Source organism: Emiliania huxleyi, assembly GCF_000372725.1.
Source record: "Emiliania huxleyi CCMP1516 unplaced genomic scaffold EMIHUscaffold_64, whole genome shotgun sequence".
In the NCBI taxonomy this organism is placed as follows: domain Eukaryota; phylum Haptophyta; order Isochrysidales; family Noelaerhabdaceae; genus Emiliania; species Emiliania huxleyi.
Genome location: NW_005197198.1, coordinates 473,152 through 488,241, shown reverse-complemented (window position 1 = coordinate 488,241; position 15,090 = coordinate 473,152). Strand labels below are relative to the sequence as shown.

Sequence of the window (15,090 nt, the reverse complement as noted above, 5' to 3'; positions counted from 1 at the left end):
AGCGCCACGCCGCCATGGAGATGCGCGCCGGCGACAGCCGCGGCAAGGGCAAGGGCGGCGGCAAGGGCAAGCGGTCAGCCGAGGGAGAGGCGGAGGATGCGTCCGCCGAGCCGGAGCTGCAGCGCATGATTGACCAGCAGGCGCGGCGCAAGCAAAAGAAGAAGAGGTGAGCCAGCCGATGGCGGGTTGTTACCATTTACCCCGCCCCTTCGCCCTTGAGTGTGTCCTCGTGGTCGACTGTCCTGTTAGCTGTGTCTGTCTCAGGACTCAGCGTCTCGGTGATGCTGATGCCTGATGGTCCGGGGCGCGGACCGCGGATTTCTGGTACGAGGCGTGACGGCCGAAAGGACCAGCGGAGTGGAGCCACAGCCGCCTTCTTGCGAGAGCCGCGGCAATCGTCCTACGAAAAGTGGGTAGTGGGGCAGCGTAGATCTCTGCGAAGACACCGACGCGTCGGGCAGAATCATGCGGAGACAGCGACACATGTCGGAAGACAGGAGGGTGTAGGCCCATCCACTACGCGGGCACCACAACAAGACAAGAAGATACACACACGCGGTACGGGGGGGGACTAGGGCACGTGCCCACATGAACGAGGGCCGACGGCGCAACAGAGGGTGGGAAGAAAGTGGTGGTGGTGGTGGGGGGGGGGTCTCGAGGGGCTCTCCCAAGCGCCAGGCGAGGGAGGCGGCAGAGGCGGCAGAGGCGCGCGGGAGGGGCGCCTCACTGCGCCGTCGCGAGCGCCGCCTGTTGCGCCGCCTAAATACGAGAGACACACACGGGTGTGCCTCGTCGGAAAGAAAAGGTGGGCTGTGGAGCGGGACTGCTGTGGCGTCGCGCCGCCTGGTACTCGGCGACCAGGCACGAGGCGACCTGCTGCTGCAGAGCCCGGAACTCGACGGCGAGCCGGCGCGAAGCGAGCTTGAGCAGCAGCGAGTGCGGCAGCCAGCGCCGCCAGCCCGACGCGCCGGTGAAGTCGGCCTCGATGTGGAGCGAGGAGAGGAGCTGCAGGCAGGGGACCGAGTCGCCCTCGAGGTGGTGGAGAGGCGCCTGGAGCAAGTGTGGAGAGGTGCTACAGTGCTAGAGGCGTGTCCGCGGCTGCTTTTGAGGTTCTGGTCGGAGGCGCCTCTGAAGCGGTGAGCCTCGCCTTCATGTCCAGCGCCGACACGAGCACGGGGTGGTTGTCCGCCGCCGCCGCGCCGAGCACGTGCCCCTCGCAGACGAGGGAGGACCCCTTTCGCCGCAGCCAGAGAACCATCTTGGGCTTGGCCCACAGGTTCAACGCCCGCGGTCCCAGGAAAATGCACGGCTCGAACTCGACCAGCAGCACTTCCTTTTCCTCCCCGGCGGCCGCCTGGATGGACGGGTTGAGCTTCTGCAGGCCCTTTGCGAGCGATGAAGGGGACTGCGTCTTGAGAAAGTCGGAGAGGGAGACCGCCAGTCTGCTCCCCTTTCGGCACCGCTCGGTGATGCAGACCGCGCTGGCCTCGGTGGTGAGGGAGAAGGGCTGGTTTGTTTTTGACCCTGCAGGGAGCTGGGCGGTGGAGGACGGTGCCCGCGCTGGCGGGTAGAGCGCGGCAGAAGGGGAAAGGAAGAGCAGCACCACGACGGCACTCGGCGGTATCATTCCAAGTGAGAAGCAACAGCAAGATGCGTTAGGGCGAAGTCGATTTGGCTTCTCCCGCCCCTCTCTTGGCTTTTTTTTTCACGTATGGATGCGGTAACCGTGCATTGTGTCTGTGTGTCGCTCGTGCGTGTCGTCATCATCTGTCCAGCGTCCACCCATACCGCGTTGGTGTCCAGTCCGAGCCTGGCTGTTCTTCACCTTTCTACCTACCTACCTACGTGCATGCAGAGAGAGTGGTCAGGATGATGGCGGCTTGTTTTTCTTCACGTTTTTCTTTTATTTTGTCTTTCCCAAAGATTCCAGTTGAGAAGCACAGGCAAGAAGATCCTCTCGGCTGTTTTTCGCGCCTTTCTTTTATTTTGTGTCAATCAACGCTTCTTCACCTTCCTACCTAACCTAACCTCCCAAGCAGGGGTCCTCAGAAAAGTGTGGCCACCAAACTTGCGACGGGCAGGCCAATGCTGCTCCTGCTCGCTCGCCGTGATGGGCACGGCTGTCACTCCGGATTCCGAGCTCGACCTCTATTTGTTTTTGACCTCTTCCGTCGAGCCGCTCCCCTGCTGTCTCAGAAGCGCAAGGGCGGCTGGAACGCTGAGGAGAAGTGGTCAGCTATATGCTTCTCGTGGCTGAGTGATGCCGGCGAGAACGCAAGCCGCAGCGACGATCCCCTTGCCCATAAGAAGAAGAAGACGGTACAGAAACAGATCGAGAGGGCACGATGTCGCTGATGGTCGATACACCGCCGGGCGAACGGCCGAGCCTCATTGCTCAGATCCGGAAGGTGAGCACCTCCGAGGGTCGACGCGCACTGCTTCGGCTGAGAGCTAACACGCTGCCGAGCCCAAATCACTGTGAGAGTCGTGATTTCTTGTTGGTTAATAAAAATCTCTCTCTGGAGCAGGAGGCAAACGACGAGCCGGACGGCAAGATGCTTTTCGGTATATCTCGTTTTCTCTGTCTCAGTGTCGCAAGGAAGCCGGGGAAGACGACCCCGAGGAGGACGAAACACCAGTGGAAATCCCGCCGTCGGCTGTCACGATATACCCGAAGGGAACCCCAGTGCCAACACCGACAGTTCTGAGGGAGGGTGTAGAGGATGTAGAGTGTAGAGCGCTGTAGAGCTGTAGAGATGTAGAGCGCTCTGGAGCGCTGTAGAGCAATGTAGAGCTCTAGAGCTCTACATCCACCGCGTGACGAACTGCCTCCGTTGTAGAGCGATGTAGAGGCGCTCTACAACGTGAAATCTCTACAACAAACTCTACATCATAAGCGGCGAACGAGGCACGGTCGCTCTCCGACATGAGGCGCGTTGCACTTGCCAGTGCTGCCCTGGCCTTCTGTCTGCCCGCCCAATGGGTGGCAGGTGCCTCTGCTGCTGTGGCATGCCTCGCGGCTGCGACTGGCCGGCGCCTCGGCGCGTCAGCTCGGCTAGGTGTAGCGATAGTGGCCAGCGCAACTCGCCTGGACTCAACGCTCAGCCAGGAGCTCCCGCACGCGCTGGCGCGAGGCATGGCGCATGCAACGCGTCTAAATGCTCGCCTCGCCTCGCGCAAATGCGACCGTCCTCGCAGCCGACAGTCCACCGCCTGCTAAAGAAGCACAGCGACGAATGCGGCACCGGCGACGCATGGCAGGCTGGTCATGACGCAGTTATAGGGTGTTGTGTGCCGTCAGAGTGACTCTCTGTGTGTCAGGGATAGTCAGGGCCGTCCATCAGAGCTCCAGTAAGCTCGGAGACACCCCATTAGTGCGACTCGACCTCTTTGAGTCACTGCCTTCCCGGCGGTTTGGCTGTAGAGCCTCTACAACAAACTCTACAACAAAATCGCGCTCTACATCGCTCTACAACGGAGGCAGTTCGTCACGCAGCCGATGTAGAGCTCTACAGCTCTACAGCGCTCCAGAGCGCTCTACATCTCTACAGCTCTACAGCGCTCTACACTCTACATCCTCTACACCCTCCCTCAGCGACAGTTGAGGTACAAGTGCTCGAAACGAGAGTGGACCTGAGCAACGACATGACAGGGCGGGAATGCTCGCAGTGGGAGTCAGAAATGTGGTCCTTGCGCGAGGAATGCTCGATAAACTCGAGGGACCAAAATACGCGGAGAGGAGAGCGGAGTTACGCAGAAAGGCGAGAGAAGCAGCGAGAGCAAGGCAGACGGCAGCGGCGTCTCAGAACGAGGCCGAGGAGAGCGCGATGAGTCAGGGGAAGAGACAGCAGGAGAGAGAACGACGAGAGTGGGAAGAACGCGAGGTGGCATGAAGGTCGCTGCGAGAATTGGTGAGAAACTGCGGAGAGAGATAGGAAGTGGTAGACGCCCGAGGGTGGGCGACGGCTAGCACCACACTCCTCTCGCTCTCCTTAAAAATCCCTGTGTGGTGGCGGCGTGCCGTCCTCCCATCCCTCCCTTGGGTGTCTGTTTTCTTTCTTCCTTTCTTTTGTCTCAGTGTACGTAGCTCTTGTCATTCCCAAAGCACGACGATCTTTCCGTTCCTTGGAGCACTTGGAGTGCACTCATTAACCTCAAGAGAAGACATTTCTTGTTGGCTTCTAAAAATCTCTCTCTTAACCTCACATCCAGGGCCGGGGAGCTAAGAAGCGCACCCGGGGCCGCCTGATGATCGGTATCGGGTTGCGGGCAAGAGAGCCCTAGCCCCGGGGGTGCGCGTTCGTAGGGAGAGGGCCGTAAAGTAAACAAGGTGTCTGCCCTGGGGGATTGCGACTTTCTTGTGTGACGAAGCCTGCACAAACCTCACTTCTATCACACACATGGCCGCCTTGCTGGTGGCAGTGCCTCTCGCAGCCACCGAGGCCACCGAGGCCGCGTGCGCCTTCAGCCTTCGCCACATGGGCTGCGTGCCGCGCGATGGCGCCTCCATCTATTTGCGCGACTACCTCTGCGAGCTGTCGTTGTACGGTTGCACGGCGACAGCAGGCAACCCGCACAAGCTGAATCCCGAAGCTTACGCGGCTTGGCTCGCGGAGCAGGGCGATTCAGCCAAGACAGAGTCGGCCAGGGATGAGCCGGCCACGGATTCCTCCAAGGAGGCCTCTGAGAAGGCTGCCGACGCCGCGGAGGACGCGACGGGGACGGAGGCCGCGGCTGAGCAGACGGACGAGGCGCAGGAGGGCGGGTCGGCGGAGGCGCCGGACGACGAGGCCGTCGAGGCCGAGGCCGCGTAGCTGAACAGCGTCGAGTTCTCGCGTGCATTGCTCTCCTCATGGTTGCAACTTCGTCTGGTATTTATCTCGGGTCTCTCCAACTCTCAGCGGGGACTACACAGCTGCCGCAGCAATCAAATCCTGGCCGTGCGTTGGCGAGTGGGCTTTCGCGACCGCGGCATTATTTTGTGGGCGTCAGACTTGGCACAGAAGCCATACGCCAGTCACACCAGACGCACTATTTATACACACACCACACGGACACGCCCTCGATCTGGCAGATGCACTGGAGATATGTGGTTGCATTGTGCCTGTGCGATTTTCTGGAGATCGACGGGGTCACGAAAAAGTCCCACACGGACTGCAGGGAGTGCACACACGGATCACGGTCACGGAAAACCGGAAAATGTGGGGGGGAAACACTTATCGAGAGGGGGACACTTGGAGGGGGGCAGGGGGCACACTTCTCACTTGGAGGTTGGAGGGGCCCGAGGGGAACCACTCCTTTTCCGGTTTACGATAGCCATGCGATTTCTGGAGAGCGACGGGGTCACGCGAAAAGTCGAAGACCTCACCACTGCAGGACTGCACACACACCGACAAGAAGCTCAGAGGCCCAGTTGCTGCCCGAATGTCCGCCATTGCGCTGCACGTAGATTGGCGGCAGCGAGCCCGAGACCAGGGCCCTCGCGAGGAGCGACATCATTCTGCCCGTCTAGTCGGCGCGGCGGGCAGGACGTTTCGACTCTCATTAACGGCGCAGGACTCTCATTAACGGCGTTGCGCTTCGACCCTCCTCCGTGAAAACTCGCGGTCGGAAGGGGGTGGGGGCGGCGACCGTTAGCCGGCGCATCAAGAATACTTCACATTCACACTGAAATAAAGAAATAAAACAGATGGGAGGAGGACAAGGTCCACACCTGCACGAGCAGGCTTTGGGCCTTCTTTTCTTCTTTGTGCCTGCGAACATACAGTTGAGAGAGAGACCGTGTGATCGATCCACGGACCCGCATAAACACATATATATGGCGTCGCCGCTGACCTCCGCCGACGACGAGGCCCTCATCGAGGAGATTCTCGCGCGGCTCACCCTGCGCGAGAAGCTGGGCCAGATGATGCAGCCCGACTGGCGCACGTTCCGGTCGGCGCCGAAGCTGTCCGAGGCAGGCGCCGCCGTCCTCCCCGCGTGGGCCGGGTCGGCGGTGAAGCGCGCGCTCAACGCGCCTCTGACCGACGAGCAGTGCGACCGCTCCGTGGGCAGGCATTGCCTCGGCTCCGTCCTCGGAGGCGGGGGCGCATGCCCGACGCCAAATGAGCCCTTGGCGTGGCAGGCTCAGGCCGCTGCCATGCAGCGCGCGGCGCTGCGCGCGTCGTCGGGCTTGCCGCTGCTCGTCTGCAACGACTCCGTGCATGGGCAAGCCTGCCTAGATGCCTAGATGCCTAGATGCCACGCCTCGGCTGTAGACGCGGTGCGTGTCCTAGGATGTGCCACGCCTCGGCTGTAGACGCGGTGCGTGTCCTAGGATGTGCCACGCCTCGGCTGTAGACGCGGTGCTGCCTAGATGCCACGCCTCGGCTGTAGACGCGGTGCGTGCACTAGGATGTGCGTGACACCCTCCGTCCTCTGCTCAGGCAGGCGAACCTTCGCGACGCGACCCTGTTCCCGCACCACATCGGGCAGGGCTGCATGCGGGACGAGGGCTTGGTGGAGGAGCTCGGCGCGCTCGCGGCGCGCGAGTCGGCCGCGTGCGGCATCAACTGGATCTTCTCGCCGTGCGCCGCGGTCGCTCTCGACTTGCGCTGGGGCAGGACCTATGAGAGCTTCTCCGAAGACCCCGCACTGTGCGGCCGGCTCAGCGCGGCGGAGGTGCGCGGCATCCAGCGGTGCGGCCTGCCGATGGCGGCCTGCGCAAAGCACTGGGTCGCCGACGGCGGCACCGCGCTGGGCACGGGCAAGTTCGACATGGGAGGGATCGGCAAGGCGGTCAACTCGTTTGGCCTGGACCTTTCCTGGACCTTTCCTGGACCTTTCCTGGACTTTCCTGTAGGCGGTCAAGTCGTTTGGCCTGGACCAGGGCAACGCCGACTGCGACGACGCGGAGCTGCGCGCCACACACGTCGCTCCGTACCTGCCGGCGCTGGCCGAGGGGGTGCGGACGGCGCTGGCGGCCCCCTCCTCCCCGGGGAGCCCCTCCCTGAGCCGTCGATCGCGGCCCTTCCCAGGTGCTGACGGTGATGGTGTCGTACTCGTCGCTCAACGGCGTCAAGTGCCACGCGAGCCGCGCACTCGTCACCGGCCTTCTCAAGGAGGAGCTCGGCCACGCGAGATTGCGCGAGATCACCCGAGATGCCCCGAGATTAGGCCTTCTCAAGGAGGAGCTCGGCTTCCGAGGCGTCGTCGGGTCGGAGGAGCGGTCCGCGCGGCCCAGCTTTCTCCTACTTCACTCACTGCGTTCCTCTTCAGGCGTCGTCGTGTCGGACTACAACGCCGTGCAGCAGTGCGGCGGCTCGTACTCCGCCGCTGTCTGCAAGGTGGTCAACGCGGGCGTGGACGTCGTCATGACGGCGGGCGGGCGCGCGACACGTCCGAGACATGTCCTTCTCTCCCTCTCTCTCTTTGTGCACCGCCGCTCTCCCGCCACGCCCGCTGACCGGGCGTGCCGCCTGACACGTCCACGACACGTCCCTCAGGCTTTTTGGCGACCTGACGTGGCGGAGGCAGCTCGAGGAGCTCGAGGCGGCGGTGGGGCGGGGCGACGTGCCGGCCGAGCGTGTGGACGACGCGGTGAGGCGCGTGCTGCGTGTCAAGGTCGCCTGCGGCCTGCTGCGCCGCGCCGCCGCCTCGACTCCAGCCGGAGGCGACGCTGCCGCCGCCGCCTCGCGCTGTCCGCTGTTTGACGCGGCCGTGCCTCCGATGGGCGATGCGGCTTGCGTCGGCTGCGAGGCGCACCGCGCGGCTGCGAGGCGCGCGGTGGCCAAGTCTTGCGTGCTGCTGGTCAACGAGGGCGGGCTCCTCCCGCTGCCGGCCGGAGAGGGAGGCCGGCCCGCCGCGGAGCTGCTGGTCACAGGCATCGCCGCCGACAGCCTCGGCCGCCAGTGCGGTGGCTGGTCGCTCGAGTGGCAGGGCTGCGAGGGCAACGCCTTCACCACGGGCACCACCATCGCCGACGCCATCCGCGCCGTCCAGCCGGGTGCCAGGCTCGTGAGTGGCCGCGCCGCTGGACGGCAGGCAACGGACGGACGGACCGCACACGGACACGCACGCACACGGACACGCACGCACACACAAGCGTACGCACGCGCACACGCTCACGCTCACGCACGCGCACACGCTCACGCGCGCGCGGCGGGCACTCCCACGCTGCGACGTGCGCACCGGGCCCTGCACCTCGACTGCGGCTGACCACCTGCCTGCCTCAGGATGTGGACGGGTTGGCCTGGCTGCTGGCCCACGCTCCCCTATCCTTCCCTCAGGCGCCCTCGGCCGGCGCCGCCTCACGGCCTGTGGCGGTGGTGGTGACGGGCGAGGCGCCGTACGCAGAGGGGTTTGGCGACGTCGAGGAGCTTCGGCTGCCGCCCGCAGACGTTCGCGCCGCCGTCGCCCTCGCTGACGCCGGGTGGGCCGTGGTGCTGCTGCTCGTGACGGGCCGGCCGCTCCTCCTTCCGCCGCCGCTCCTCTCCCGCGTCGCCGCCGTTCTCGTCGCGTGGCTGCCCGGCACCGAGGGCGACGGGGTGGCAGACGTGCTCTTCGGCAGGGCGCCAGCCACGGGGCGGCTCTCCTTCTCGTGGCCGCACGCGATGGACCAGGCTGCGGCCGCGGCGCGGCTAAAGGGGCCCCTCTTTCCGTTTGGGCACGGGCTGCAGACCAGGGCGGTGGGTTGAGCGCCCGGCTGTCCGTGTGTGCGCGTGCAGCACTCTTTCCCCCAGGGATTCTCATCTGGTATCTCCCCTCCGGAGATGTGCCTGTGCTCAAGAGATTGTTTTCGGCTTTCGCGCGCGCAGACATGAGACAAATACTTGCGTGTTTTCCTATCGCGCGCAGACAGAGCTCGACAAAACTATGACGGCTTTATACCCTTTAACGCCTAGAGTAATTTACGGTACGCTTTTGGCTTTACACCTCCGGTACGCGGTAGTACATAAAGCCGTATTAGGTATCACGCGATTTTTCTTCTCCGCTCTATCACCCAAAGCTCACGCAGTGAAGCTCGTCGAGCTCGTCGCCCTCGACAATCGGGATTGGCTGGGGGGCGAGACAGAAGGCAGCAAGCGACGACCAGTGGCGCTGGGGCGGCGGGGCGAGCAGAGCGAATTCGCGCGCGTCGCAGGTGCGGCAGCGGAGCCGGCCGCGCCTCGCCCGCAAGGTGTGTCTTTCACCCCGGCCCGCCCGCCTCCACCTTTCGTCGCCCTCGGCCCCGCTGAGCCGCGTGTAGGTGAGAGAGAAGGTGTCATTGCGGGCCTCGGCGTCGGCTAGCAGCCGGCGGAACCCGAGGTTGTGCAGGGTGAAGCGGACCGCGCGCGGGAGTGGCCCCTCGGGCGACGCGAGCTCTCGCTTCGTCGCCTTGGAGGTTGGGAAGAAGCCGCCGTCGAAGCCGCCGGCGCGGAGCAGCGCCAGCTGGTGCGGGGCGAAATGCTCTGCAAAAGTGTTGTGCACCCAGTGGAGCGACGTGCTCTCCACGCGGACGACGCCGCCGGCAAAGGCGTTCTCCGGCGGCGCGTCGATCAGCACGCGCTGCAGCAGCCCAGTCGGAGCGCCGAGCAGGTGATTCGATCCGCCGTGCAGCCGCAGCTGCGAAAACATCAGGCAGCCGCCCCGCTCCTGCAGGCCCAGCGCCGGAAGCAGAAAGGCGTAGGCGCCCGTGCCGCCCACCAGGGCCCGCCTCCACCACCGCCCTCCCCGGCTGACTGCTGCAGGAGGGTCGGCCGGCGCCGGCGGCTGACCACTGCAGGCGCGCGCCGAGCGCGCGGAGACTAGCGCTGCGGCGGCGAGCGGCACCGCCAGCCAGACCAGGAAGCAGAGATGCCAGTCGTGGCCGCTGCCCTGGATGGTGGAGCGCGCGCGGGAGTGCAGCGGAGCCAGTGTCGTGGCGATGGCAGCTGCGGCGGCCATGGCGACGGCGGCGAGAGGACGCGGCCCAGCCGCTTCCCTCAGGGCGGCGGCGGCCTCCTCCGGGATCCAAAAGAAGAGGCGGGGCACGGTTGTGGCTCCAAAGCTCGCGATGTTGTTCGGCGGCGGACAGGCGGCGATGGCGAGGTGGAAGCTGAGCGCGCTCGACACGCCAGCCCAGCAGCAGGGAGCCAGCAGCAGCGCCGGGATGGCGGTCTCCACGAGCAGCACAAGGGCGGGTGCAGCGGCGGCCATCAGCGCGGGCAGTGGCGTCGCTGTGACGGCGGGTGGTAGGTGCTCGAGCATCTGTAATGCAAACACGGCTGCACAGGAGCGGCGCGGCTCGGCAAACGACGAATTCAGCTTCCAGAGGGCGGAAGCGGCGTAAACAGTTGCGAGCTGCACACGGACCGCGGGTGCGCAGGACCTGACGATGGCCGCCTCCTCCTCAGCAGAGAGCGGCGGCAGCCAGCGTCCTCTGAGAGCCAGCGTCTCACATAGCGCGCCGAGGAGGCTGAGGTCAGTGAGAGTGCCCCACGTCTGCGAGTTCCCCAGCGCTGCACCCTTGGCTAAGTTGGACACAGCGCGAGCGAGCAGCGTGGTCGCGAGGAGGGGCGGGGAGGTGGGAAACAGGCCGAGGAGCGTTAGGAGCCCGAGCAGCACCGCAGTCGGCTGCCCAGCCAGCGCGTCGCCAAGCGCCGTGGCGGCGGAAGTGCCAGACGCGATGCGAAGTGCGTTTGACACGCACCAAAGTCGAACATATGGCGCGAGCAGGCCCTGTGCCCGAAAAGGCTCCATGCACTCGCGTTGAGGCGTGCTTCTCCTCGCTGGAGCTGCCCGGGCCCCTCCACGGCAGCGCTGGCACCTCGTCGTCCCTGAGCGTCGACGTCGAGTGAGGAGTACCGTCGTACCGTCGTGTGCGCGTCTGGTGGGTTTACCTCCGTTGAGAGAGGGCGCTCCGAAGCTAGGGGAACCCAAAGCGCCGACTAACCCTCGGTGACCCGTGTTTACGGCCCTTTCCCTGCGAACGCGCACCCCCCAGGGCTAGGGCTCTCTTGCCCGCAACCCGATATCGATCATCCGGCCCGCTGGGTGTGCTTCTTAGCTCCCCGGCCCTGGATGTGAGTTGCCCGCCCAAAAAAGTCAATTCTTGACTTGGGCCCTCGGGCGGCCTTCTCTCGAGGTCTCGAGACACACAAAGCGGCCAAGGATGTGAGAGAGATAGATCTCATAAGTGGCAAATCTCAATTTGGATGTGAGGTTAATGACTGCACTCCAAGTAAGTGCTCCAAGTGCCTCAAACTCCGCCCTACAATCCTATTCGTGCCCCCCTCGAGCGGCACGCAAACAGTCGTAGACGACAGACCCTAGACGGCCAACCAAGGGCGGCCCCTAACCTAAGGTTGCTGAGCCCTTGAGAGAAACAGTTGGAGCACCAAACACCCTCTGGTTTCCCTGGAAACTTCCGGAAACTCAAAGTGCTGGGGACCCTCTGGTTTCCTTTTTGGTTTCCGGAATCTCGGGACTCCTAGACAGGTTTGTTTTTGTTTTGTAGGCCCCTCGACATGCACATGAACATGACATGACATGAACATGAAATGAACATGTGCATGCATGTGCATGAGCATGTGCATGTTGAGAGAGAGATTTTTAGCAATAGTTGTTGTGTTTGTTTGCATGTTGTTGTTGTTGTTGTGTTGTTGTTGTGCATTTGACATGCACATGCACATGAGAGAGAGAGCACATGTGCATGAGCTTTCTTGTGCATGTGCATGTGCATGTGCAATACCAGTTTGTTTTTCATGTGCATGTGGAGGGCCTCAGCACGTCAGCAGTGACAACAGGGAGTGGGTGCGCCGCCGAGCGCAGGCCCTGTGCCCCGTGTACGAAAGATTGGCCGGGGATACAAAAAAGAAAGACCAGCCGGCTCCCGGACATTCCGCCTGATGCAGCTGGGATGCAAATCAAAAAGGACAGTCGCTCGCACGCCGCGGACTCTGCCGAGTGCCCCCCTGTTCTTCGAATGGTGCTCTCATTCTGTGCACTCCTCACCGCTCACGCGCTGGCCTACGCGCCAGCCGCCCACGTCCTGCGCCACCACTCACCCGGGCCGCTCGCGCTGGCACGGCCACGACCCAGCCCGGCCATGGTCCTGCTGCGGAGGCGCGCATTTGGCGAGAGCTTTGTCGGCCGCTTGTGGAGCCACGCGAACGCCGACCGGTACCGCCAGAGCTCTCGCCCATGGACGGCGCAGTTTCATTCAACCAGGTCCATCTGGCTGTCGTCTCTTAAGACGCTGCGCCACTCTGAGGTGCGCCGTAGAGTCCCAGCGCTACCTGCCCGTCACCCGAGGGACTCTCTACCCTCCCAGCGCACGCCTGGTGGACGCACACCGCGATCCCACGCGTGTCCACGAGAGCCTCCCGACACGCCCGCGCCCGAACCGGACAGGTTCTGAGCGGCATTCTGCAGCCGCTGCTGCTCACGACGACTGCGTCTCTCGGTGTCGCGCTCTTTGACTCGGTTGCAGACGGGGTGCCGGGGAAGTCGGCGTCGAAGGCCCTCTTCCAGATGCACTCGCTTCTCGGCGGCGCCCTCTCTCTGCTCCTCGTCTTTCGGACAAACAGCGCGTACAACCGCTTCTGGGAGGCGCGTCGCATCTGGGAGAACCTGCTCAACCGGTGCCCGCTGCCGGGCGAGCCTGTTTGGTCTGTGAGCGGCAGCTCGTCAGGGCGGTACACTGTGTGGCAGGTGCCGCGAGCTGGCGCGGTACGCCTACTGCTTCCGCGACCAGCTCCAGCCGTGCCGCGTCGACCGGTGCGCCGCAACCGCCCCGCCCATCGCGCAGTGCTGACGCCGTCCAACCCCCGGCCTGGCTGCGCCACCACCGCCACCCTGCTCGGCGTCTCTTGCCCCCTCTCTCACAAGACTCGCGTGGCGGCAGTGTGACTGCGGCGCCCCCCCACCCCTCAGGCTCGCCCAGCTGCTCACCGCCTTCCCCGTGATGCTCCGGCGACACTTGTGTGGCGAGGCGCGGCCCGCCGCTGAAGGCGTCCGAGATTGAGCCGAGATTGAGCCGAGATTGAGCCGAGATTGAGCCGAGATGACGCGAGATCGTGGGCGAGCCCGTGGGGCGAGACGCCGCTCATGGCGGAGGCGTACCGCAAGCCTTCGAGAGCCCCTCTCGCTTCCCTTGTCGTCGCCCGGCAGTCTCTGATTCGAACCTCTCTCTTTTAGGCCTGCTCGCGCCGCTCGCGCCGCTGCCGGCACCGCTGTGCGACGCGATGCGTTCCTCCTCGTCGCGCCCGCTCTACTTGTGCAAGCGGCTCGCCGCCGAGATCTCGGGCGTCTCAGATGCGTCCGACGGCACCTTCACCTCGCGCGAGCGGCTGATGGGGCTCTCGCTGGTGAACCAGCTCGGCTCGTACGTCGGCGCATGCGAGCGGCTGCTGCAGACGCCGGTGCCGCTCAACTACGCGCGCCACACGTCCCGCTTCCTCACGCTGTGGTGCTTGACGCTGCCCGTCTCGCTGGTCGGCTCGATGGGGCTGCTCGTGGTGCCCGTCACCGCCTTTGTCACGTGGTGCCTCTTCGGCAATCTCGGGTGATCTCGGGTGATCTCGGGTGATCTCGGGTGATCTCGGGTGATCTCGGGTGCATTCTTCACAAGGTGCCTCTTCGGGATCCAAGAGATCGGGCTCTTCATCGAGCACTGCGCGCTCGACAACGGCGACATCTTCATGGACCAGCTCTCGGACCAGGTGATGATCGACGTCTGCGAGGCGCGCGAGGCGACCGGCCCTCCGCAAGCTTGGGACCCGTCCCTTTTTCAGCCGTCTCCGACCGCGCCCCATAGGCGATCGCGCACGACGAAGTGCCCCTCTGCGCGCCAGCAGAGGCGCCGGCCGCCGACGCTGCGCCGCCGCCCGAGCCGCAGACCGGGGCTGCGCAGGCCACCGCCGCAGCGCCGGTGGCGGCGGGCGGCGGCGCCGCCGCTCCGCCCGCCGCGGCGTCGCTGGTGCCGCGGAGCGCATCAAAGGCGCGGGTGGCGGGTGTGCTCGCGCAGACGGCAGACGTCGCTGTAGCGCGCCGGCGCGTGTGGCACGGGGAGGGTGAGCTCGTCTGTGCGGTCTGCTATAGGAGCGCGCCACGTGGAGGCACGACGGTGTCGGCGGCGGCAGCTGCCAGGGCGGCGCCGGCTCGGACTCCGACTTCGCGGCTCGGTACGTGCCACCCGCGCCGATGCCCTTCTGAGGCGCGCGGCGGTGGCGAGAGGAGAGGGGGGCGGCGGCCCTCCAGGGCGCAGGACGGGCGTGTGCGGTGCGCGAATGCCCGAGCGCGCCGCGCACGGGGAGAGGGGCGGGGCGGGGGGGGGGAGAGGCAGACTCATTCTCATATGGGGTACATGGATGCCAGCGCAAGCAGTGGATGTCTGCCGGTCCGGATTGATCGCGAGAGCTGGGGAGCAGAGAAAGTTGTGTGTGAAAGTACCCTTAAACTTGAACTGTACGGCTAGTTCCATTTCACTCTGACACGCTAATCTTGAAAACGTCCAACGGAGCTCCGTGTTGCTCCCAGCGCCCTCCCCCGCGCTTCCTGCGGCCCTAGCCGATGGTACTAGCATGGGAGGTCATCTGGCTACCGCGAGAGCGACCCAACTCGTCGACATCGTCCGATGATGGTGCCTCAAAGTCAGCCTTCGGAGGCTATCGTGGGGTCGAGCCGGCAGTAGCCGTGACATGTGGTTCCACCACCCCTCGTAGTCTTTGCGTCTGACCGCCACCGTTCCCAGGCTGCCTAATGGGATGGAAAGGAAGGCTCGGCGAGCGTATAGAAGCGTGCTCGACCTCGTCGTGGCAACCTGCACGGCATCGCTGGCAGGCGCGATGAGCGTCGTGCCACCTGACCCGAGACGGGTCGCAGGCGTCGTACCGAGCGCGTCGAGACCGTGTCCTGATGTGATCTGCACGGGTGAGTCACGTCGGCGTCAAAGGAGCGACGTGCGACCTGTCAGAGCTTGATCTCCGATCTCAGCGGCGGCGAGTCGTCTCCGGCGCGCGACAAAGGTACATCCACAGGACGCGCAGAGGCAGCTGCGATCGGTGTTAGTGCACTGACAGGTCGCACGTCGCTTGTTTGACGCCGACGTGACTCACGCGTGCAGATCACATCAGGACACGGTCTCGACGC

General features: G+C 64.6%; 4 protein-coding genes across 4 annotated transcripts; 3 read left to right on the top strand and 1 right to left on the bottom strand.

The window, feature by feature from the left end:
• Nucleotides 1-4,400: 4,400 nt before the first annotated feature.
• On the top strand, nt 4,401-4,814 carry EMIHUDRAFT_215249 (hypothetical protein; the record flags this gene model as incomplete). The annotated part of the gene is made up of 1 exon (XM_005763309.1): nt 4,401-4,814. One exon carries the CDS (start codon nt 4,401-4,403, stop codon nt 4,812-4,814), a length of 414 nt encoding a protein of 137 aa, XP_005763366.1.
• Nucleotides 4,815-5,818: 1,004 nt separating this feature from the next.
• On the top strand, nt 5,819-8,675 carry EMIHUDRAFT_105012 (hypothetical protein; the record flags this gene model as incomplete). Its single annotated transcript, XM_005763308.1, has 6 exons — nt 5,819-6,199; nt 6,430-6,777; nt 6,842-6,943; nt 7,017-7,207; nt 7,485-7,995; nt 8,268-8,675. 6 exons carry the CDS (start codon nt 5,819-5,821, stop codon nt 8,673-8,675), a joined length of 1,941 nt encoding a protein of 646 aa, XP_005763365.1.
• A 301-nt stretch (nt 8,676-8,976) lies between these two features.
• On the bottom strand, nt 8,977-10,698 carry EMIHUDRAFT_215246 (hypothetical protein; the record flags this gene model as incomplete). The annotated part of the gene is made up of 2 exons (XM_005763307.1): nt 8,977-9,834; nt 9,991-10,698. The coding sequence occupies 2 exons, from the start codon at nt 10,696-10,698 to the stop codon at nt 8,977-8,979; spliced, it is 1,566 nt and encodes a 521-aa protein (XP_005763364.1).
• Nucleotides 10,699-12,046: 1,348 nt separating this feature from the next.
• On the top strand, nt 12,047-14,154 carry EMIHUDRAFT_215245 (hypothetical protein; the record flags this gene model as incomplete). The annotated part of the gene is made up of 7 exons (XM_005763306.1): nt 12,047-12,211; nt 12,352-12,581; nt 12,652-12,717; nt 12,874-12,923; nt 13,138-13,483; nt 13,571-13,661; nt 14,041-14,154. The coding sequence occupies 7 exons, from the start codon at nt 12,047-12,049 to the stop codon at nt 14,152-14,154; spliced, it is 1,062 nt and encodes a 353-aa protein (XP_005763363.1).
• Between the last annotated feature and the right edge of the window lie 936 nt (nt 14,155-15,090).